Source organism: Vigna radiata, chromosome 7 (genome assembly GCF_000741045.1).
Source record: "Vigna radiata var. radiata cultivar VC1973A chromosome 7, Vradiata_ver6, whole genome shotgun sequence".
NCBI lineage: Eukaryota > Viridiplantae > Streptophyta > Magnoliopsida > Fabales > Fabaceae > Vigna > Vigna radiata.
In genome coordinates, this window is record NC_028357.1 from 34,833,538 (window position 1) to 34,858,821 (window position 25,284).

The following is a 25,284-nucleotide window of genomic DNA, read 5'->3' on the forward strand; positions in this document are numbered from 1 at the left end:
ATTGATGATGTGGGTGCAAAAGACCCATGGTAATGCATTTGACTTGGAGGTTTTTTTTTTTTTTTTTTACCATGTGCACTTTTATGGGTAAATTAGGAGATATACAACTTTTTAATTTATTACAAATGTCTTACACAATCCAACTAAATAATCGGTGGTATGATTGTGGGTATTTCCAACATGTTATAGTTGTCTGTTCTTTTTTTCATTTACAACTAAAAGATTTATTTCAAGTAAGAGGCACTAAACAACAAAATATATCTTTTTTTTTTCATTGAAAGTGCTCATCAATATGCGACAAGTCACAAATCTCGATCTTTGCTCGAAATAAATTTCGATGTCACAAGTCACAAATTTCCATTCAAAGTGCAGTTCATTGAAACAAAATTCTTACGAGGTAACATACTATTTGAGATCCTAAGCTGCGAATATACATTTCTTTGCTCCTCCTCAGATTTTTCCTTTGCAATTGCCACTGGTTTGTTAAATATTTGTTCTAGCAGAATACTTGTTTATAAGATATTTTAACTTCTAAATATTACAATACATTATATCATCATATTCCCCACAAGTATTTTATGATTGTGAGAGGCTGGCTGCATCCATAATCGTAGACAACATTTTTCTTGCATAGAAAGACACGTGCATTTGCATCTTTTGTTGATGTCCAGTTCAAAGTACAAACATATATGATTAAGACACATTTTGACAAGCTTATTCAGAACATGGGCTACTTCAAGTGCTAGTTCTAACTACCTGTTTTTCGTGATACATCATGATTCACCTTTATTTCTCATCATATTGGACTTCATGCTCCTCTTGTATCTCACTGGAGCTGGGAACTGAGCTGACACTGCTGCCCTCTACTGCACCTCCAGATTCCAATGGTTTTGAGACCCCTTGAATGTCATCAGAGCTGTCAGAAGATTGAGCCACTGACTGATTATCTGACCTCTGTTCCTTTTGGGCCACCTGCTTTGGGCGTCTGATAGCTTCTGCAGCCCCAGGCATGGCTATGGGTGGAGGTTGAGGAGGAACCCATACACGTTGAACTGGCAGCTGACTGTATGCAGCAGCATAAGGTACTTCATTAGACTCATTTTCATTCTCAATCTCTGTGATTCTAACATTTTTCCTCTGCCACCAGGGCAATGGGTCATCCCCATTTACTAGAGACGTATCCTGGGTCTTGGTATTCAGGTCTTCACCATTTACTTGAGATTGAAGAATCTGAGTAGACGTGTTTTGCACCTGACCAACCTCCCAAGGCTATATACCAAAGAATGTTGAACCATAAAATCAGATTCATATGAAATAATACAACTGAGAAAGGAATATACCGTTTCATAAGCATGTGTTTGTCTTTGTTGCACTACTCAATGTTCGTTGCATGGGTTAAATAGAAGGCAGAATATTATATCTTTCAGATTAAAAACACGAAAACCTGCCTTTAGCGTGTCTTCATAAATATAACAATTCTTTCCAATCCTTTTTCCTATCTTCGCCTAAATAAAACTTCAGCCAGAAGCAGTGGCCAAGTATAAAAATCACGAACAACGGCACAATTTAGTTCATTCTAAAAGATATAAAACAAATTTAGAACTACCCCAGTAATTTGATGTTTTCAAACAGCACATAATTAGAAAATTACCAGAGAATTCAGTGTTTTTAAGTTTGAAATATTATGATCTTGACAAAACAAAATCTAGAAATTAATTTATAACTAGACCAATAGTTTTTCCTTGATGATCCAATTGCATAACATATCTTAACAGATATGGCCTGTGATTAGATTTACCAAAATCGGGAAGCTACCACGCTGTAGATTGGTTCATTGAAAATCCTCAGCGATGACCAAAATAAAGTTCAAAATATTGAGACTTGGGTTGGTCAGTTACAAAAAAACTTCATAAACCTCAAATATTTAGAAAATGCAAAGCATTTTGTAATAAAGCTTAGATCTAGGCACTAAGAGTAGATTTGATGGTTGTTGACTAGGGTTGGGAGGGTTGGGGGGTAAATCACTGATATCGTGCATTAAAACCCAGTTTTATATAAAATTAACAGTGGCTACATAAAATTTAAAAATCTAATATATAGGGGAGTAGAAATGAATCCTCTCATGTCAAATTCTAATATGACAGGGTCATGTTTAAATCTTTTGGCGCTATTGTTGCATGTTCAAATGCAGTGTCTATCTCTCTAATGAGACACTAATAGTCTCGAGAGAAACAAACACAAAATTTAAACATAACTTGTCGTCTAATCTTATTTGCACACCATACTCTTCTCCATATTACCACCTCTCCTTACATATCAAACTTTAAAGTCAAACAATTTTATAATTTTATATTGATGGTGACTGAGGTGTATAATTTATTAAGCAACTAACTTTATCTAGATCAAAAAGCATGAAGGTTTACTCTAATATTAGAAGGCTTCTCTCCTCTTTGGACCTCGGCCATTATCTGCAAGAAAAATTATAGAACTTAACAAAATCTTAAAAAAATAGTTAACACTCTGTATCCATTCCATCATATATGAAGAAACTACAAACAAATCATTAACTGCTAGTAAGCAGTTCTCAAGACAGGCAAATAACACTTTCACCAGAACATAGCTAATAATTTGTATATTCAACGTTTTCAGCATTACGGATGCACTACACAAACACTTAGGATGATAGGAACTGGAAACTACAGGACTATATATTCAGAACTAGCTCCATTACTCAGAGGTAGACCTCAGTAAATAATTCTCAGGAAAAATGCAGAAAAGAAAATGATAATAATGGGCCCTGATGCAAAGAGAAATCCCTATCTAAAACCTCAGAATTCATGCCTACCTCTTCTTCATTCTCCCCCACCATTAGAGTACGTTTATAGTTATATTTTGTATGTAAATATTGTGATAACAAAGTTAGAGCTGTTGGCTAACATATATCTCTCTTATCAATTAAATAAAGCATTTAATTACTGCCAACAACTGTCTCCTTTATTGGAGCATAGCTATAAATAAACTTGTATCCTTCCTCTTTTACAAGTTAATGAAAAACATACAATTTACTTTGCAACAAATTCTCTATAGTTCAGCCTTTTTTACATGGTATCTAAAGCTAATTTTTGTCATGTCTTCTTCCCAAATTCTAGGTTTCTCTCTGTTATGTCTTCATTGTTGTCCATAGCTTCCACGCAATCCTTTCCAACCTCCACCGATGAGAAGTTCAATGATTTGAATTATCTCTATTGGAGGCAGTTTTTATTTTTTTTTCGACAAAAGTTAGTTGTTAGTATTTTGTTAGTGGGAGGAGTTGAACCCACAACCTCTCTCACCCTCCCTTCCAAATCCACCAAACCAACCTTATAACTCTTATAACTCCCAAGTGTTAGTGAGGAGAGTTGAACTCACAACTTCTCTCACTCTCCCTTCCAACTTTTACCACCAAGTCACCTTATAACTCCCCTCTATTGGAGGCAGTATGTTGAACCAGTGATCTTACACAACATTATTGTGCATCTGATCATGTTAATCCTAAGTATGATGCATGAGAAGCTCAAGACCAAACGTTACTCGTCTGACTTCAATCTGCTCTCTACAAATCAGTTAATTTCGTGTTCTAGGATAGAATCACTCTTGAGGTCTGGGAGAAGATTCACAATACTTTGGCCTTCAAACAAAATCTCAGGCATGTCAATTATATTTTGCTAAGCATGCCACTGTGGTGGTTTTATTGATCATGGAGGCTCTAATGGTGCATCACTTGTCGAGGTAGCAGCCCTGGTAGAGATCATGGTGGTGGTATATTGTTAATTTTCAATGATCAGGCTTTGAATTTGATCCCACAACGATCGTGTGCCATTTTCAATCTAAACTTTCTTACTAGTCTCATGAGTCTATCCTTCATTGATCCAACCACAGGAATTTATTCTTTATTCTGTTAGATCCTTCAAAACTTCAAATGGGTTAATCCTAATACTAAGTATGGGAGCCCTGCTCAGATAGGCAATGGTGAAGGTTTAAGAATTTATGGTGTCGAGTCCTCTTCATTTGTCTCACCTACCTAATGATTCACACATGACATTTAAATTTAACAGCTTGTTACATGTTCCTTCTATTACGAGAAAACTTGTGAAATGTCTTCCACTTTACTAAAGATAGCTTTGTACATATTGAATTTCCTCTTTACATGTGCCTTATCAAATTTCATGGAACAAATAGCGTCCTTCTTCAAGGAATATTAGGTGTTGATGGAGTTTGTTCATTTTATAACCCCAAGCTTCAAAATTACTCCTTTGTGCTAATGTCGTCTTCCAAACCCTTTAGTGGTTCAACACTAGATAGCTCTTGGTTTACTGTTGTTAGAGTCGATGAATATAAAGCTAATGTTGTAGAAGACTCTTGTTCTACACTTTTAACATCTAGCAATGTCAGTCTGTGGTACACTAGGTTGGGTCATCCAAACAATTGTGTACTACAATTTGTCATGACATTGTAAAATTTCTCCATCCAATAAGACTTACTCTTATTTTTGTTCCTCTTGTTGCATTAGTAAGTGCTTGTGTTTATCATTTTATCTATTCTCCTTTAGAACTAATTTTCACTCATGTTTGGGAACCTTCTCACTTGACATCTTTATGCAGGATGTAAATATTCTGTGTCCTTCATTGATGCTTATTCAAGGTTCACTTGGATTTTGTTTGTCTTCCAAAAATTTAAGCCAATGGTTGAATTTTAGATTAATTAAAAAATAAAGAATGTTCAGTCTAATTGAGGTGGAGAATATTGAACCATTACTACCTTTTTAGGTACTCGTGGTATTTCTCATAGATATTGAAGTTAACTTTTGCAATTTGGACCGCAGGACATGTCAATAGCTATAAGTACAATTGTGAAAACAGAAACATTCTGATATGACCCATAAATAAAGCAGTGGATGGAAAACACAAGATAATTAATACCTCCATATATGACTTTGGATGAAGACCACTTGATGGTTGAACAGATGCAGGTGGAGATGAAGATCTCACTGCACATGATATTCTGATGATAGGTAAACAGTCCAGAAGATAAGACTAATTTAACTGAGACTTAATTATTAATATGACAACCTGAACGCATGTCATAATCCGCTTTGCCATTCACAACCAGTTGCTGCATATATTTAAAAAAATTGCAGCCATCAAAAGTAAAATTTTATTTAAAACAACTTAAATGAGGATCAGCCGTGACAAATTTCATTAAAGATGCTAAAACAGTTCCCATGTAAGTCTATTTATATCTGACCTTTGAACTTGTTTGACTGATTTGAAGATCTTCTTGCCCTGAGACGGAACTCCGTTATAAGTTATATTGTTCACAAATTGACAAACAAATATTTAATAAGAATTTTAAGGGAAAAAATCTGAAATATTGTTTAAAACCTCTAGCATAAATCTGTTAGAATTTTGGGCACGATAAGCCATCAATAATTCTTAAACAATTGGATGAAAGCTGAATACAAGAGAATCATAAAGCTAAAACCCAATTATAGTAGTTAAAATGTGCATAATATTTGTCAAAATTCTTGGTCACCATGAGTCCCTTTGCTGGTTCTTAAGGGGTTATAAACATACAAGTTTGGCAAACCATAAATCAAACCCTGTATAAAATATTCAAAGCATTGAAAAGCTATCATGTCAGTCTAATAGATTAAATGATTAATGGTCAATTACCTTCCAATCTTCTTATGGCATTTGTCATTGACTTCATTTCTTGTACTTGCTTGTCTAAGAGGCTCACAACTTCCACAAAGTATCTCCTCTCTGCAAATCATAACACCAGATGCAGTAATAACTACAGTCATTTCTCATAAATAGAAGAAGCCCAAAGAGAGTAGGAGTACTAAAACAAATCAAAGACATTTTATAGCATGCAAGTTAAAGTTCTGTAAACTCACCTTCACCTTTTGAAGCCAGAATTTCTTGGCTCGCTTTTGCGACTTCTTCAGCTGCAGCTGCAGCTGATTTTGCAGCTTGTGCAGCTTCTTCCATCAATGTTGGTTTGTCATCAGTTTTCTTCAATTGTTCATCATCATTGTCAAGGACAACCTTACGTATCCAAGATTTTAACCGAGGGAGAAAAGATTTCTAAAACATGAAGTAAGCTTTGAAGGTTATATGCAGATCAAACAGCAATATGATAAAACTTATAGACAGCAATATATCAAGCACAAGAAAGGATGTAATATGTCAATCAAAATATTCACCCCTTAAGATATCCACTTAAAAGACATTATGCGTGACAGTAGGAGGTAAGAGTTATACCTTAATTATTATAGCTGTTCCAGCACCTGAAGCAGCCAGTAATCCAACTGCAATAAGGGCATGAGACCAGTGAAATCTTGAGCGTGGTAATGTTCCTGATGAAGTTTTAACACCAGTAGAAGCAGGTGAAACCGGCTGCAATGTTTTTTGCTGAGTTTGTTGCTGATTGTTTGATGATGATTTCAATTGCCCATCTGTTAGTATTACAATAAGTCATGTTCAAAGTGCAACCCAAGCAATACCTATCAAGCTTATTGAAAATCAAGTTCAACAGATTTCACATGCAATTTGACTCGATCCAAAGTTACAAAGGAAAGCTTCAATATTAGACACTTCACCTTGATTTACACCACCTGTCTGCACAGTTGGAGCTGAATCCTATAATTGGAACCAAAGGTAAGGATTAAAACAAATGAATATGCCAATAAAAAAAACAAATGAACATGTAGGAAATTGATAAACTGATAATCAATTGGTTGCCTGTGATAGAACAACCTAGAAAATTTTGGGTGACTAGTAAAATAATTATAAGAAAACAAATGAACATGTAGGAAATTGATAAACTGATAATCAATTGGTTGCCTTTGATAGAACAACCTAGAAAATTTTGGGTGACTGGTAAAATAATTATAAGAAAACAGGCATACTGGCACTCGCCGAAAGGCTTCATCAATCTCCTCCTTTGTAAGGCCCTTCTTCTCTAAAAATGATCGCCTATACATGACAGGTGAACCTCTAACTTTTGGGTGAGACAGAAATTTCACAGCATTCTGAACTTGTTCTTCCCTCATCGGTTGTGAGTTTACAAATACTGATGGAATTGAACTAGGTTTGGGAGGCTCTGCTTCTTTGGTGTTTTGTTGATCCATATTGGCTAGTTGCACAGTCTCAGAACCTAAACCTCAAAAAAAAGACTTGGCAAATCAATTTTATCACATTCAAAAAAATACTTAATCTAAAACAATCCATTATCAAATCCAATTAAGTACGAAAACATTCAAATTCAGTACCAAATAGTACCATAAAATGACGAAGGCCACTAAGCCTTTGATAAAAAGAAAAACAAGGAATCTGATAGAGACACAGTACAAAAACCATTTGTGTCTTCACCTAACAATTTAAGCCATTGGTTTTTTGGATCATGACAGAATCTGTCAAGAAATATAATTTATTGTTATGTGTCTTCTAGCTTAAGTTACAAATTACCAGTAGTGCACCTGAAGGGTGTCTTACCATATGAAAGTTTATTTGTATTATAAAATACAATGATCCTATTCAGAAGCTAGCTTCATGGAATGGGTAATAAGGTTAACCACCCTTAATTTGCACAATTTTATATATCACCTTTGACCTTATAGACAGGGATCAAAGTCTTTCTCCATTCATCTAGTATGATCTTAAGCCTTATATTCATGTCAAACAACTTTATGAGTCATCCTATGCTTTGTTCTCCTTGATCCTTTCACAACTCAAGTTTTAGGTGTACTATCAGTTGAACTACTTTTCCAGCATCCATCCTATTCAATGCTCTTCTTTTACCTCAAAATCCTGAAGCAAAGTGTATAATCGAAGGTATAATTTTGGAGCTCCATCTATGGTATGTAGCTTATCAAAGTGCAATAAAATCAAGTGTCCTTCATTACATGCTTTTGAAAGTAGACCTACCATCGATCTCTGATATATTGTCGTGTCATTAGAGAACTTTATATTTTTCATCCTTTCTAAATTTAGGCTATGCCCTTAGTCAGCCTCAAAAACTAGCTCACAGGGTGAGGAATACCTAAGCCTTTTTAAAAGCTCTACTTTAACCATATCTATAATCAATGTGGGATCTCAACAATACATCTCATTCGGTAAAAGTATCTTATTTTATTTCTCTACCTTTAGCAGCCTTGTACATTATTTGGTCCAGCCTAAGGATGAATATGACCCATGAAATGCTCGAGACCAACGATATAAGTCAGAGCAAATGTACAATTCCAATTCAATATAGGACTTAAAGTGGGAAGAAGTCATCAAAGAAAGTGACGAGTCTTTCTTGCAGCACTCGATGAAGATTAATGTAGGCGATTGATCATTAATCTAAAGAGAGAATAAAACAGTAAGAGAAAAATTCTTTACACTAGTTGGAACCACAAATTGGTCATTTGGTGGAATTAAGAAAACAATAATAATCAAGTTACATAAATAGCATACTAGTATTTTAAAAGTCCCAATTCTCTGGAGCAAATCTATACTCTGAATGGAACCACAAATTTTGTGAATTCACTTTACATATGCAATATCTGTCGTTCCGAAAGTTATGGTAATTCTGTTATTCCAATGATTTAAAACACGGTGTGAGGTGTTTAGTACCAGAAAGTGGAAGAAGAGGAAGAGTTTTACAATTTTTTATTTGTAATGAATAGTAATAATACACGTGTGACTAAAGACAGGAAGAAAAGAAAGCAAAAAGTTGCAATTCAAAGTAAAAGGTGGAATCAACGGCAAAATAGAAGGAAATGAAAACCTTGGTTTTCGTCCGTGGCGGTGGAAGTGGAAGGCGGCGGCGGCGATTGGGTGGCCATGCCAGCTACTCTACTGAGAACTCACTCCTCAAGCGAAAGAAGCAAAAGAAATATAATAAATATAATAATGATAAGAGTTTTATTTGCTCTTCCCTTCTTCTACTTCTCAAACCATATCTTCTCCCCCTCTGTAAATTTCAGCAGACCAAATCTCTATGCTTTCCCGAGAAAGAAAGATAAGTAAGAATGGAAAGTAAAACTATCTTCAAGTTCTTTTAATAAGAAGAAGCAAAAACTTAAAAAGAAAGGAAAAGGAAAGAAGATAAAGATGGAAACTATAAATTATTTTTATTGAAATTTGGGTAGGCTATATAAGTTGATGTAATTTTTTTAACTTGTATGTAGAATGTATTTTTTAAATTAATAAAAGGGTTTTCAGATATTACTTTAATTTTTATTATGAAATTATTATTCATTTAATAAATACTTACTATAAAATTGTATGAAATCTTGACTATAACTTCATGTCCGCCTCTGAATGTAGGGATAAGAGCCTCCCTTTTATCCAGATGGAAAGCATATTTACTAAAAAAAACAAAATATAAAAATCATATCAAATTTATATTTTACTATATATATATATATATATTAAAATATAAATGAATTCCTTATTTTTTATTACGGAAAATTATTAGTTAACTTGTTACATATTTATATTATAATTTATGTTTAATTATTTTTGTATATTCTATTTTGATTTCAAAAGTTTCATGTTGGTTTCGTTTTAGTTTTTTTTTTTGTTTTAATTGGTCCTAATTTTTACAAAATCGTTTTAATTAAGTTTTTATAAATAGTGAGATGTTACATGCTAATTTGTAATTTTTCTTTTTATTTATTTTAATTTAGTATTATTATTTGCAAATTTTTTTTATCGTTTATGACATGATGTAATAACACCTAGAAATCAAGTGTTATTTTATTATATTTAGTTTAGTTCTTATATGTGTCTTTTTATTCAGTTTCAATTTTTTTTATATATTTATTTTATATTTGATGTTTTTATTAAAAATGAATTTTTAACCTATTTATTATCATGTTTTGGTAATATATGACAATATAATTAGTTAAATATAAATATTTTTATTAAATGAATAAGTATTTAAAATTAATATATTATTAATCCATATTTATTTAAAGATTAAAAGTAATTAATAACATCTATATAAATAATAACTTTTTATATAAATATCCGTATAACATTACAAATAATCCAATGGAACAACATTGTTTCATTTAAAAGAAAAAATACTAAATTAAATTAAAGAGACATATATAAATATTCATCAGAATGTAAAACAGTAACACTTATTAACATTAACCCATGACATTTCACATTAAATTAACACATGTATAAGAAAAGCTTTTACATAAAAAGTAAAATAAAATATTTTTAAAAATTAAAAAACCACGAATGAGTAATATCATTTGTAATTTAAAAAAAAAACTAATTTAGACAATTTTAAACACATAAATAACAAAAAAAAATATTTTTAAAAAAATTGAAAAAAAAACACAAATTAACATGTGACATGTCGTTAATATTATTTATAATTTAAAAAACAATCTAATTAAAACAATTTTTAAAAAATTAGGACGCAATTAATCATGATGTGTCATGCCATGAGTTGACGTTCTTGTTGTTGAAGAATAAGAGAAAAAATATTTGAAATGGGTAGCATAGGTTCTAGAAGAACATGATACTTAATTAATATTTGATAATTATCATTCAATTCTCTTAATAGTTGGAAAACTATATCTTCACATTGGCATTGCGTGACAATAGGTAGAGTATTACACGTATATTTTTTAAATTATCAATTTTATCCCATAAAACCCGTAAACGAGTGAAGTATTATGTAACTGAGATATCTCCTTAAGAAGGAGTTGTATCAGTTGCAATATCTTCTTGTGAAAATTTGTTTTTAAATATCGTTTCATATATCAAGAGTCTGTTCCATCCATATAATGCTTTTATATGTCGAAGGTGAGACAAATGAACAAGTCACAAAACCACCATTTTATTACATGGTAAACAGAAAAAAAAAAAAACATGTGTTTTGTGAGGTTAGATTGTCATATCGAGAATAAATTCATTCTTTAGTGGTGCGATGAACATGATCAACTCCAAAAGTGGTAGCTAGTTGTATCAAAAATTGGAGAAACAAGAAAGATAGTTGGGTTATCATTCAAATGTAAATACAGGTAACTTGGTGCAGTAGCTTCAGTTGTTAATGTTTGTTCTATAACCATAATAAAATGACAAAGAAAGAAAAAGAACAAGGATTAAGAAAAAAAAAATAAAGCAAAAAGAAAAGAAAAAGCGCAATGGAATTCTTATAAAATAAGAGCTCTAATATCATCACGAGATACAAACTTTTATGGTAAAAAAAGGAAAAGAAACAAACCAAAATAGAAGAGAAAATGAAAAACTTGAATATTATTAAAGAAAACTAAAAAGGTATATTTGTATATTGTATATGATACTACCATGTGAACATATAACAAGAAAGAAAAAAATAACAAAAAATGATGTGTTGTCGGGTTATACTGTCAAGCAATATCAAGTTGTGTTGTCGGTAATGCTGAACTTATCATAAGTAGATAAATTGAAAATAAATAAAAATAATAGTGAATATGAAATGTGTTTAGTATATATATAAGTAAAGAATGTATCAGTTAATATGATTAGTTTTAAAAGTATTTGTATTATGACCTCCACCAAACATTCATACTCATGTGTGGAAGAAACAAGAATAGTGCAGGAAGAGTATCTATGGTGCAGTGACAGAGAGAAGCATTGTATAGTTTGTTTTGTGGTAGAAAGATAGCAATTTGAGCAGGTGGAGCATGTCTCTGTGACCAATCAATTAATAAAGCCTTTGGATTCTTACACTTTTGTACCTATATGCATCCATTTTGCATATATGTAAACTCCTTTCAAAACTTTATTTCAAACACTCACAATTATCTTATATTTAATTTAGATTAAACTAATTATTTGATCCACAAAACATTTTATCTTTTAACCAGCTCTCGAAACTAACAAATAAATAAAATCGAGCTATTTATCTTCTAATTTTTTATAATTGAATCCCCAACTAGATTTATCATATAAAACTATATATAAATGTTATATATATATATATATATATATATATATATATATATATATATATATAAACAATTCCAAAATAAAAGTTTAAGTTAACTCTCGTTGATATGAAATTCTAAATCTATTTAAAGAATAATTCTCAAAACATCTAAAATATTACAGCTAAATTTTATCAAATAAATAAATAATCTCACATTGATAAAGGAAAATTAGTATTTCGTAAGTGGAAAATTCTTTTAGGTTACTGTCTTATAAAGCTTTAGGATTAATATGCTGACAGGTTTACATGAAACCTATGGATTTAATTATTCGAAAGTAAAGCGAGGGAATATTTCACTTAAGTATAATAGTAATTATTAATTAAAAGTAATGATAGTATTATATTTACAATAATACAAATGTAATCTATCTAACCACTGTTAATTTATAAAAAAATTATATAATTTAACACTTATAAATATACTATCTAAATATACATATTTATGAAAGTATTATTTATATATTTGATGTAATTTGACTAACTTTATTTTTTATATACACGAATCTAACTAGAGAGAGTTTCTTTTTCTTTTTTTTTAACACAACGTCTGGGACAAATAACATGTAAACCTGGATCGTAAGAAATTCAAGTAAAGCATTTACGATCCTAGTGTTTAATCACGAATAGATATAACATTTATGAATTGAAAATAAATTTGACGAGTTTGTATATTTATACTAATTTTAAACTTGGGTCAAAATTTAGTGTTTGTAGATAATTTGGTTGAATTGATTAAAATGTGATTTGGGTTGCTTTTTTAGTTTTATGTAATATATTGGTTGAAAAAGTAGGAAAACTTCTAAATCAATGAGACTTTTTAAGCCTATTTCTTGCATATATTAGGTTCATAATGATAATAATTTTAACTTGAAAATAAAAATTTTAGTTTTAAGAATTAGAAAAGCATAGATTAGAAGTTCTAAATCTGATAGATAAAAGGGGTAATTGCTTTGAATTTAATAGATTAGAAGTTCTAAATCTGATAGATAAAAGGGGTAATTGCTTTGAATTTAAAGTGTGTTGTGTGACTGCTAAATACTTAGAATTATTATACTGATAGATGTCAGATGAATTGTATGAATATGTTTATTTCTAAGAAGAAATGACTATATTATAAGTATAGTGTATATATTAGTATATGGTGTTTCGTCGTGAAGTCATCCTAACTTTACTTTTCATACTCACATAGAGAATGAAGTTTAGACAAGAAGGAAGTTCCTATCCAGGAGATCAATACAAAATATTATTGTGACTTAAAGGATGAAATAAAACTAATTATGTCATGATAGTTTTTTGTTATAAGAATGATGGTTTTGAGATAAGGAAAAGTATTATTGTTAATGTTAAATCTATTGTATTAACAATTTATAAGTGATACAAAAGTTTATAAGAACATTGATATTATATATATATATATATATATATATATATATATATATATATATATATATATATATATATATATATATATATATATGAAATTAGTGTCTTTGTTTATTTGTATATAATGTTAAATAATAAGTTGAATGTTAATATCTTATTGCAATTTGATTGATATAAAAAGAATTTATTTAAATTAAGTTTATATATATATATAACAAACTTGTGATATTTTAAATAGTAATAGATGTGTTCATGTATTTCACCGTGTCTCTTTTTTAATAAAATATGTTTTGTATTTAAAAAAGTTATTTGATTATTAAGGAGACAAACTGAATACGTAACATATATAGATTTATACTTCCACATTGAATATAATATGAGATTAGATGATTAAGAAAACCATTTCTACTAATTTTCACACAAGGCGTAGTTGAGTATTTTTTTTTTTCCATAAATTAAAAAATAAAATATATTATATAAAAAAGAGCTAAAAGTAACATAGAGAGATCTTAGAATGTTTTATAACGTGGGGTTGGGAGAATCAAAGGGCAAAGAAAGAGTGGTGAAAAGATTGAGTGCAGTAAGGAGAAGTGCAGAGATCGAAGACACTAATATTAGGAAAAGAAAAGCTACATCCAAAATCATCTCTGATAATCTCCTCATGCATGTTTCCCAACTCCATCAGATCATCACTCCAAAGCTTCTCACCATCACCTTCGCCACTCCTCTCCTTTGATGATGCTTTTCTCTTTTTCTTCTTCTTATCAACAACACCAAGCTTCTTGCTTAAATGAGTGTTCCAAAAGTTCTTCACCTGGTTGTCTGTTCTCCCCGGAATCCTCCCCGCAATCAAAGACCACCTAATTAACAATACTCTTCTTTAATCCATCAAATCAACACTTTATATATATTCTTCTAACAATTTATCTCATAAGAAATAACCTATTTCCAAGGAGACTGTGAAGCCGAACAACAAGGTCTTCTTCTTCTTCTGAGAATTCTCCACGCTTAACATCGGGAGTTAGATAATTCATCCATCTCAGTCTGCAACTTTTCCCGCTTCTCTTCAACCCTACAATCAAAATCAGAACAAATAAACCACATCGCATCGATAACATGACTATGAAAACTGACATCGCATACCTGTCACTTTAGGAATCCTGTTCCACTTCCCAGTTCCATGCTTTTTCACGTAATTAGTTAGAACTGAGTCTTCCTCCGCATTCCAGAACCCTTTCTTCGATTCGTTCTCATAAGCTTCCATTGTTGCAAAGTTTAAGCCTTTCTCTTGTTTGCTTCAGTTCTAAAAGTAATTGCCAAGGAACTAATTTAGAAAATTCGCGAGAGGCCTTGAACGGGATCAATGGTCTTTCTCTTTTATGGTACGAATATATAAGCTTCGAAGCTTATATAAACAACCTGCGGCACAACATACTTACAATTAATACCTCATATATATATATATATATATATATATATATATATATATATATATATATATATATTTTTTTTTTACAACAGGACACGTGTCATCATTTTATTGGTCTATTTAAATTTATGTTTAAAAAATATTTAAAACGGATCCATCACAAGTTGTCACGTATACGTTCTCAAAAAATTGTTAAAAAAGTATTGTTAAAAGAAGTTTTTCCATATATATATATATATATCATGCACAGTTCACATTTAATTTTTAGGAGTGGTGATTAGATTTAGTAATATGAAAAGAAAGCAACATTTTTCTATTTACGAAAGATAAGTGAAATTATTCTAAATAAATAGATTTAAATTTTAAGTCAATTTTATACAATTTAGTTAAAATTAAAGTTAACTTCCTGGTACAAATACGCTGGAACTATCTAGCTCTGTACTAGAAATATCCAAATTTGTGATCCTCGAGATAAATTAAACTAAATCAAAATTATGCAAGAAATCACAATTTTAAATTTTTAAGTGAGAATAATATAATATTTAGACAATATTTTTTTGGTAATATTTAAATATCATTTACGTGTTATTTTATGATTGATCTAAAATTACTCCCTAATTAATAATAATAATCATAAATATTATCATAAACCAATCAGATAATGACATATAAATGATATTTAAATGTTATGTAAATAATATTTAAATGTTGTAAAAGTAAATGTTTTCTAAATAGCATTATGCTTTAAGCAATGTCATATTCATCTACATATAATTTTCTTAAATTTACGTGTTTGAATATGGTTTTAAAATTACACCCTTTTGATTCATTTGGCCATGGCCATTTAATGAGTGCAGATAAAGCAGCGCAGCAGGGTTCAGTAGTGTTGGGTACTGCTGAAAGAAGGTGTTTGAAATAGAAAATTTTGGTTTGCGTAACCAAAATATCGATGACATCCCTGCAGGTGAGATGACAAAAATAGAGGGAGAAGATAGAAGAAGCAATAAATGTCTGAGATGGTAAAAAAAGAAAAGTGGGAGGAAATATTTTAAGAAATGAAGGAAAATATGACAAGATTTTATGAAATTTTGTGATTCATTAAAATGTTTTTAAGTTTAATATTTAATTAATCATAAATAAATTATTTTTTATTTGAAATTTATAAAGTGAAAAATAAAAGGTAAAAGGCTTCTTAATAAGTGTGATAATATATCTTGCTTATGATGCTTATTGAATCTTTTTATTTGTTTTTATGTTATCCTTTTTAGGGTTTAAGACTTAATGTTTTCTTTATATAGAGACTTTTGTAGAGGAGTGGAAGTTTAAAGAAATTTTAAGGATTTTTTAGGAACCTCCCGTTCGATATAAATATAATTCTCTTATATATGTTTGTCTAGCGAAAAGAATAAATTTTTCGCTCAACAAAAAGCAACTGTGCTAAGCGAATAAAAGAATTTAACTAAGTATTTATACCTAACTGTATTTTGAATATATTTAAAAGTATTTTGGATTAAGTTTTTCTACTATGAATTTTATTTATATTGATTGCTCAAATTATTTTTTATTTTTTTTCTAAATATTCTACATTTAATTAATTTTGTATTTAATTAATTTTATTGTAAGATGATACAAATGTTAGTATTTGTTGTCTTTAAGTCATTGATCTATTTCCTTCTTTTATTTACAATATTTTTTTAACTCATTGATCAGTTTGTTATTTTTCCTTTTAAGAACGAATTGATTAGGAAGTTGGACAAAATAAAAAAAATGAAATTCATCAATGAATTAGAAAAAGAATAATAATATAATTTTTTTGACAACAAAATATATAAAATAACACTTATATACAAAGAAAATATATTGTAAATACTTAATAAATTTAATTAAAAATATGTAAAACTAATTAAATTTTTTATTCTCTTCCTTCCATATTAGTTGAATGTGAGAGATTCACAATTTTCAATATATTGAAGAAAATATTCAAGTTTGATTATTAATTGAAGGTTGAATTTGGTAAGTACTTTAGAAGAGAAAAAGAAAAATATAAGGATTATTTTAGACGGTGAATATGGTGCAGTGATAGAAGAGCATTGTATGTAGTTTGTTTTGGGGGCAGGAAGATCTGAACCGTGTCTGTGCGGTTGATTTGCACAGAAGAGGCAGCAGACGGTGTACGTGAGTCCGTGTAATAATCAATAGCCTTTGGATTCTTCTACTAAACCTAAGGAAAAAGGACACAATACCCAACGCATTCTCTTTTCACCTATGTCACTTTCAAAACAAATTACAGACTCAATTATTTTTATGACAAAATTAAACATCCAATTATCTTTTAGATCCCATTAATAATTTCCAATTAAGTTTAAAAGTAATATTATTATTTTAACATAAGTTCCACATACCTTTCATTTCTAATAAAAAAAGTTATTAAATGGCAAACGAACTACTTGCATAAACAACTCTTTTAAATTTACAAAAATATCTTTCTTTAAATTATAAGCACTGATCCTATCACACTTAATATGAGTGTATAATGGAGTGAAACATAGGTAAGTTTTAAAAATAATATAAAGTTTAAAATTTCTTCATAAAAAAGTGTTAGATGTTATTATAGGGATTGGATAGTCTCTAAGTGGTGTTAAATACTTAAATATTTTTTGAAGTATGTAGAGAGTTTTAAAATAAAAATAAAAATAAAGACTTATTTTTATACTGGTTTACTCTAATATGAATTACGTTCAATTCTTTTTTAAACATTTTTAAGAGTTTTTTTAATCTTTAAAAGATTAAAAATAAGGTTGACTATTCTTGGTTTTATAAACTAATCTAACCTCTTAGACTAGTTTCATCACTCATAATTTTATAATAATCCAACTAGATCGTTTAATTCCGCTCAAGTTAAACCAACAAATATTTAAATCATTCATGAATATACAAAAATAAAGGTTTTGTAAAACAGGTACAAATGATGACTCTCTTAGATATTTTCGATACAATGAATATTTGAAAACTTGTAATAAAACTTTTCTTTTTCAAAAGAAAAGTCTAGACGACGTAAAAGAGAGATAATGTTGATAGTGTAAAAATAATAACAGATCTTGTTCTTGTTGTCTTCTCTTTATGCAATTATCTTTATATAGATTTTTTTGAAAAAAACCCGTTACTCAGAGCATTTACATAGGATGGGTAGCCTTTAGGTATGATGTTAGATACTATATTGCTTGTTGTAGAGGCAATTGTACTGCTTGTATAGATGTGTCAGACAACAAATATTAAGGAAACATTCTCATAATATTTTCATATCTCTTAACATTCTTTTGATCTAATATGAAACTTCTGAATAAAGTTATGAACTTTAATTATTTGTATAGAAAAAAAAGAGCACAACATAGTAGATAATAGAATATTATTTTGTACATGTGTTAAAATGTTAAACGTTCTTAAACATTTAGGCATGATATATATATATTAGTGTTTAGACAAAGTCTGGATTGGAGTAATGTTTAACGTATATAATAGCCTTTACGCATATAGGTTTGGCATGTTTATATTAGATGGTTGATTTGATATACATTATTTCGTTAGAAAGTTATATTAAACTTCAAAATAATGTTTATCTAAACGAAGTTGTATTGACGTACAATTTAAATACTTTTTTTTTCTTTTATTTTTTCTTTTATATTTTAAAACATCTTTTAAAAATAAAATTACGAGAGAGTTTCATACTTCAAAACAAATAATACTACAAACAATACCATAAATGTTGTAAAGTAACACAGACCTTAACCATGTTACTTGGATGAATTTGAAATAAAAACAATTTATTACAAAGTATTTGAATCAAACATAATCAAATATATAAATGAAGGAACTGGTAACTTTATATTTTAACTAAATTTTATAAATGACAAGTAAAAGTTAAAATAATTTATTAAATTTTTACAAAATATAAAAGTAAATAAAGTAAAATAATTGATTGCACTATCTTCTCACTTCAAAAAAAATAAAAAAAATTGTTCACAGTTGTGTTTTATTAAGGATTTTTTAATGCTACGAAAACCCCTGTTAGTAAAAACATAGTGTGTGTATGGCACTTAGAACCAAATATGCAAGAATCTGTTTTGGGAAATTTTCATTTTCATTCAAACGAGTACTTCAGAGTACGACCAATATGTTTTGAACAATGATTATGTTTCAATATTTTTCTGTACCAATCCTTGTACAAATAATCATGAACCGTCCATTAAACCGAATCCAGTAAAAAACCTAATGAACCAACCCATACCAAATAGTCGTTCCTCTAGGACAAACCTACTTATTTAGTGCCAATTGATTCGATTTGGTTAAGTTTAATCACTATTTAGTTAACTAATTTCCACTAAGAGCAAAAAGATGGAAATCACTATTTATTATAAATACATGCACCAAAAACCTTGATTTCTACCAAACTATTACTTTTCTTTTCTTTTTCAAACTGTCAATATTAATAACAAATTAATTAGATACAGTTATACTTATACAAGTTCGTACGATGTCCTTTGTACTAAATAGGATAAGTGAAAAAATATACTGGAATTCACCTTTCTCAGATCGGTAGCACAGTAATAAAATAATTTAAAATTACCATTGAAACAATATTGTAATTCTAAACATTGTAAATCTAATGTTTCTCTCTCTTCTTCTTCCTCTCAAAATGGAGAACGAAGGTACAATGGAGGTGCAGTTTAGTAGCAACAGTAATGGTTGTAGTAAACACTATTTTACTAGTACTTGTGTTGATGCGAATGAAGGAACCAAATTGATGATATTTTTAAAATTGAGGACTTAAATATTATGGAGACCAAATGAATAATTTATAAAAATGCAAGGATCCAAAAAGTAATTTAGTTTTTTTAGAAATTTTCATATTGTATAGATTTTTTTATCTATCTTAGTTCAATAATAGGATGGATATTAACTGTTTCTAGGTCTATAAAAATACCTATACACCATCTCAATAGAAAAAATATATTTATAATTGATGAATTGAAATCATTTAATTATACTTTTTGTGACATAATTTTGGTAAAATGATAAAAATGGAAGGAAGAAAATAATGTTCTATACAAAAAACAATGCATATCCATCCAAATAAGGTAAATAGTTACATGGTATCTACAAATTAGTAGTGTAGTTTTGGACAAATATTCAGCATTTAAACTCTTGATTATTCATTCGATTTGATTTTTACCCACATAAACTACCGTTGTTCCATTTCTAGAATTCCCGTAAAACATGGACCTTTTTTCATACCACACCTATCTAGCTATAGTCATATATAATCATGATCAAAAAGGTTCTCCAGTGACTTCGTTTTTCTGTTTCGAACTTTCCCTGTCTCCTTCAACAACTCCTCCAACCTTCTCTTCTCATCAGCAACATCAGGATTTGCAGTCCCAAGCTTTTCTTCCCTCATTACCACAATGTTTTCAAGAATTTCAATTGCCTCATCCAGCCTGAAATCAATTGTCACACAACTACATCAGTGTTCATGATTTGATTATGCTTCCTAGTAATATACAATACCAAACATTCGCATAAACTATGGTAATCAAAGAAGATTTTAGATTTTAACAGTATAATAACCAAAAAAGAAAAGGAAGTGAGTGTGTGGATATACCTTCCAATTGCATCATATGTTCCAGCAAGATTGCCACATACTCCAAGTGTCTCAGTGTGATAGAGTCCATTCTCTTGTTCCAAAATGGCCCTTGCTTCTTCAAATAATGCTGCAGCTTCATTCAGGGAATGGAGTTGCACACAAGCAAGTCCCATTTGATTAAGAACAGTACCAAAGAAGGCTGATTTCTTTCCTCCAGTAGCACGAAGCTTGGACACGGCATTCTTGAGACAGTTATAAGATTCAGTGTAGTTCTTCAACACAAAGTACATGACCCCCATCTGAGCTTCGATTCCTGCTATGGTGTTTATCTGACCAGAGACATCATTAAGTATGGTTAGTGCCTTGTGAAGTAATTTAAGTGCCTCTTCTAGCTCATTCATCGACTCGTAGATGGCTGATACATTCATAAAACCGTTAGCAGTCTCCTCTGGAGGGACCCCAGGCATGGGATTCTCATAGATTTTAAGTGCCTCCTCACAGTATAATTTTGACTCTCTAATCTTCCATGTTCTGCTATACAAGTCAGCCAGACGTACAAAAACTGACCCCACAGCAGGATGGTTCTCACCTTTGTGGATCTTGAAAACTTTCAATGCTCTCTGATATGCAAAGATGGCCTCATCATATCTAGCCAATGATAAGTACGTGTCTCCAATGTTGCAGTCAACAAATGCCACTTCCACTTCTTGGCCATTTGCTACCATTGCCATGCTGGCCAACACAAGATGCTCCAGGGCTGCTTCGTGTTTACCATCTGCTTCACATATAAGGCCCATCAGCCTCCTATCGGCTGCCTCTTCAAGAGATGAGGGTGAACCATTTGCTCTGTGGATATCAAGGGCAATTTGGCACATCCTCTCCGCCTCCTCAAATTGCAAGGCTTGAAAGTTAGCCTCAGCCACATACCTACACGTTTCGCCAACTCTTGGGTCTGTTTCTCCCAAAACCTTCCTTTGCAATTCTAACCCTTCGGTGTAGCACTTAATTGACTTCTCCAGCTGGCCCGACATAGCATAAATGTCTCCTAGATGCATGTGCCCAGCAAATTTAGCAATGGCGTGCTGTTGGCCTTCCTCAATAACAGGAATCTCTATTGAGCGCTCTACTAGCGAAATTGCTTCATTTAAATTGCCCAAAGTGCAATGTATTACTGCAGTAACATGCAAACACATGGCCATATCCAAATTTGGTTTCCCATAAGCAGCAGTTCTCTCAAATAATTTCTTTGCTTGAAGGGCTAATTCAAGAGCTCTGGTCGGATTATTTCCAGATGAAATTATGTCCCTTGCTTGGTTTAGTAAAGCTTGTCCCAGTTCAGGCTTATTCAATGCTGCTCCAGAGGAAATATCAATCTGACCTTGTGACAGTGATCTTCCACCGGTAGTTTTTCTCACACGGTGAACACCTGTGTTCTGTTTTCTCAAAGGGCTGTCATTCTTCCTATCAATAGGAGGTTTTGCAGTAGGGCTTTTTGCTATTGGTGATCTTGACTTTGATGGGGTTTCTGGGAAGAATTGTGATTGTGATACTTTCTTTGGTTTTTGTGAAACAACACAGCTTAAAGTTCTTGTTTGAGTCTCACCCACCTTGTCTTGCTTCTTATCATTGGACGAACTACTCATTGTGGAAGGAGCTTCGCTGCTAGGATTCCCTTGTTTCTTTTCCTCCACTTCATCTTTCAGTATCTCCACCTTTCCCTTCTGCCCTCCAAATAGATAGAACAATTTTGAATAGGATCCAGACTCACTGCCATTGTATCCAAAAAATCGCCTTGAGGATGATTGATCAGAGCTCTGCATGTCACAAGCATTTCCATGAAGCCGTTGAATTGCGGGACTGTCAACCACCCTCTCAACATTGAAAGTTGGACCAATACTTTGGCGTCTTTGTTGGCTCAAGGAACTCCTTGGAGTTGAGGTTCCGTTAAAGGGTGAAGTGTAACCAAACCTATTCATTACATTTACTCCCCTTTCATCGTTAACTCCCATATTTGATTCCTTAGGAACCAGAATCACTGGGACAAGCAATATGAATGAACCCTTATTCATGTACAAAAAAAGCAGACATCATCAATAAAAAGCAAACGTTATAACCGGAAGTCATGCAAAGCAATAAAGAACGCACTTGAAGCCATGTCAAAGAGAAAGGAAATCCTAACGACAAGACCAAAGAGATGGTACAATATATTGATGTGTAAAGAACATGGTTATCATGTTATCATGCAAAGGAAATGCATGAAACTAATGTTATTGGAAACAATGACCAGATTCCCATTTCATAACTAAAATAATTCTGACATACATAATAACCAAGCTGTAAGGATTAATTATAAAAACACAACGAACATAATGAATGATGCAGCAGCAGAATGCAGAATGAAATTAAAAAAGGTAAGAAAAGCAAGATAAAAGGAATATATATGTTCCATTTTCTGAGGGTATAGAAAAATGGAAGCTATACCTTATAAGAATGGGGGCGAAAACAATGAAAGGGTATAATTATATACCCTCAGAATTGTTAAAATTGCAATTCTTTGGGTAAAAATGAAACGTAAACTGTAAAAAGAAGAGAAAAAGGTTTGAGTTTTTGAATAAGAAGAGTTGAAGGGAGAAAAGGGTTTTGGTTTTGCGGAGCTGGAATGGAATGTCAAGACACTTTTTCCCAAACCAGCCAACCGCGCGCAACCGTAACTGTCATTGTTCTTTCTCTTTGTCTTTTTCTCTTCGTTTTCCCACTCTATGATGCCACGTGGCAACCCCGTCTTTTAATCTGGCGTAAGGCGATTGTACCCCTAAAAATCTTACGCAATTGCAATTTTGGTAACTGGACGGAGCAGAGTTTCCTTCGCGTTTACCAGAAAAGGAAAAGGGGCAATTTCAAATATCCAATCAAATTTCATTACCCTCTTTTTCATTAATATCATGTACTCACATCTAAATTCTTATTAAATGCATCTTTTGCATTCACCACTTAAATAAATTAAACCTTTTTAAAGTTTATTTTAATCCTAACTATTTTTTTATATATTTAAACCAATGCATCCTTAGTTATGAAATTTGTTTATTCGCAACTTAATGTGCTTTTCATGTTTTGGTTGAAATATAAATATAAGTCGCCAAAAATCTTATATATATAGATGGAGTGGAGAGATACAACTATAGATAGATAGAAAAGCATACAATTAAAAGAAATATAATAACATTAGTCATTAATATTTACATAGTTTGGGATATAATGAAATGAAACAAAAGACAGTTCAGGATTTTTAAATGGGATTATAATGTAATTATAACAGTTACTATTTTCTTTACTACACAGAATAAAATAGAAAATTTTCTATTTCTATTATAGAGATTTTTTTTGGGCTACATTTATAGAGTATTTAAATAAAGACAAATTTAATTTTTTTTTCATCGTTTTGTCATTACACTTAACTCACAGTTACATAACTAATACAGTTTATTAATTGATAGAGCATCAAAGGTGACACATGAATATTGTTAATTTTCTCAATTGAAGCATAAAAATTTATATGTAAAACTGACATTGGTTGATTATTTGTTCATTCTTAGAAACAAAAGAAGACATTGACAGAATTTGATCAAAACGCAGCAAGAGTTGGTGTATAGGCCTCAGAAAAATAAATAAGCCATTGGGCCTAATAAGGGTAGTAGATCCACTCGAATTGGACACATGGTCTTGAGAGGGGTCCCTTTTCCCAATTCAGATTTTCATTCCTCATTTCCCTTTTCTCTCTAAAAAGAACCCTTGTGCCCCAATCAGAATTTTCTCTGACTTCTCTCTAGGGTTCCAGCAAATTCCACCGATTGAATCCTAAATTAGTGGTGTTTCCTTGTTCCTGGAGTCAAGAGGTACGAAACCATCCGATTGGTTTCTTGTTTCGTCAGGTAAGAAAATTTCCCCTTTTCTTCTTTACTGTTCTTAACCTAGGGTAACCAATTTTTCTGGTTGCATGTACTTTCCACGTTTCACTTTTCTGTCCATTATGTTCCAGCTCTAAAAAGTTTATTCTATCAGGTGATTTATATGTTTTGTCCAGTGAGCGCAGTGTCAAGGTTTGATTTTGATTGGGGGCATTCTTTGAATTTTGATTTTTAGCTTTCCAGGTAAGGGGAACTAGTTATATTTCTTTGAATTATTTATATATTCTGTATGTATGGTGAATTTTATTTTGGTGTGTTGTTTTGGAAAATGATGAAAAATTAGTATGCTTAATCTATGATGGCTTGTCAAGTAGCGATTTTATTGAATTAAATGGTTGTAGATTGGACTGTTATGAGTTGCTTGGGAGTAGAAAATTCTATTCTAGTACTGTTAAAAGGGGAATCAATTTCTGGGATAGTGCTTTATGGGGTAGTTCATGGTTGTGTTGATTGGGTTTCATTAAGTATGGAAAAGTAAAAATTTTAGACTGTATAAATGGTGCAAGTTTTAAGAAAGAAGTAGAAAATAAAAGAAAAAAAAATGGGAGAAGGTGGGCCGTGAGAGGAGGGGAGGTTTATGTTTCTGGAGTTGAAAAGAAGAGGAGGAATTTTGGTTTTTTTAAGTGGAGGTGCCACGGAGTTAGGTTTTAGAAAATTTAATATTTGGAAGGCTTTAATGGTTTGGATGTAGACAAAAATGTAATTAAGTTAATATAATATATTATGTAATATATATAAGAAAGAGAGATTTTCGGATCTTAATATTAATATAATATATATATATATATATATATATATATATATATATATATATATATATATATATATAGATAGATAGATAGATA

General features: G+C 30.9%; 3 protein-coding genes across 4 annotated transcripts; all 3 read right to left on the reverse strand.

Annotated features, from left to right (window-relative positions):
- Positions 1–444: 444 nt before the first annotated feature.
- LOC106768536 (peroxisomal membrane protein PEX14) lies at positions 445–9,133 on the reverse strand. Of its 2 annotated transcripts, XM_014653739.2 has the most exons (11): positions 8,812–9,132; positions 6,950–7,197; positions 6,641–6,680; positions 6,303–6,496; positions 5,936–6,125; positions 5,712–5,801; positions 5,284–5,321; positions 5,109–5,151; positions 4,959–5,026; positions 2,424–2,468; positions 445–1,269 (listed from the first exon to the last, which is right to left on the reverse strand). In XM_014653739.2, the coding sequence occupies exons 1-11, from the start codon at positions 8,867–8,869 to the stop codon at positions 787–789; spliced, it is 1,497 nt and encodes a 498-aa protein (XP_014509225.1). In that variant the 5' UTR covers positions 8,870–9,132; the 3' UTR covers positions 445–786. The 2 variants fall into 2 exon arrangements, with proteins under 2 accessions (XP_014509225.1, XP_014509226.1); XM_014653740.2 differs by lacking the exon at positions 2,424–2,468 and having other exon boundaries at positions 8,812–9,133.
- A 4,765-nt stretch (positions 9,134–13,898) lies between these two features.
- Positions 13,899–14,764, reverse strand: LOC106767993 (transcription factor WER-like). The gene is made up of 3 exons (XM_022782799.1): positions 14,548–14,764; positions 14,347–14,476; positions 13,899–14,264 (listed from the first exon to the last, which is right to left on the reverse strand). Exons 1-3 carry the CDS (start codon positions 14,666–14,668, stop codon positions 13,946–13,948), a joined length of 570 nt encoding a protein of 189 aa, XP_022638520.1. The 5' UTR covers positions 14,669–14,764; the 3' UTR covers positions 13,899–13,945.
- Positions 14,765–20,073: 5,309 nt separating this feature from the next.
- On the reverse strand, positions 20,074–22,178 carry LOC106766363 (protein KINESIN LIGHT CHAIN-RELATED 3-like). Its single transcript, XM_014651096.2, has 2 exons — positions 20,493–22,178; positions 20,074–20,328 (listed from the first exon to the last, which is right to left on the reverse strand). The coding sequence occupies exons 1-2, from the start codon at positions 22,115–22,117 to the stop codon at positions 20,145–20,147; spliced, it is 1,809 nt and encodes a 602-aa protein (XP_014506582.2). The 5' UTR covers positions 22,118–22,178; the 3' UTR covers positions 20,074–20,144.
- Positions 22,179–25,284: the final 3,106 nt, after the last annotated feature.

Excerpts from the sequence above, each read along its gene's own strand:
- LOC106768536 (XM_014653739.2), bottom strand. The coding sequence starts at position 8,869 with ATGGCCACCCAATCGCCGCCGCCGCCTTCCACTTCCACCGCCACGGAC. Across the intron at positions 7,198-8,811 it reads CGCCACGGACGAAAACCAAG|GTTCTGAGACTGTGCAACTA; the intron begins GTTTTCATTTCC and ends TTTGAGGTTTAG. Across the intron at positions 5,802-5,935 it reads TCTGGCTTCAAAAGGTGAAG|AGAGGAGATACTTTGTGGAA; the intron begins GTGAGTTTACAG and ends TATGATTTGCAG.
- LOC106767993 (XM_022782799.1), bottom strand. The coding sequence starts at position 14,668 with ATGGAAGCTTATGAGAACGAATCGAAGAAAGGGTTCTGGAATGCGGAG. Across the intron at positions 14,477-14,547 it reads CAGGATTCCTAAAGTGACAG|GGTTGAAGAGAAGCGGGAAA; the intron begins GTATGCGATGTC and ends TTTTGATTGTAG. Across the intron at positions 14,265-14,346 it reads CACAGTCTCCTTGGAAATAG|GTGGTCTTTGATTGCGGGGA; the intron begins GTTATTTCTTAT and ends ATTGTTAATTAG.
- LOC106766363 (XM_014651096.2), bottom strand. The coding sequence starts at position 22,117 with ATGAGTAGTTCGTCCAATGATAAGAAGCAAGACAAGGTGGGTGAGACT. Across the intron at positions 20,329-20,492 it reads ACATATGATGCAATTGGAAG|GCTGGATGAGGCAATTGAAA; the intron begins GTATATCCACAC and ends AATTGATTTCAG.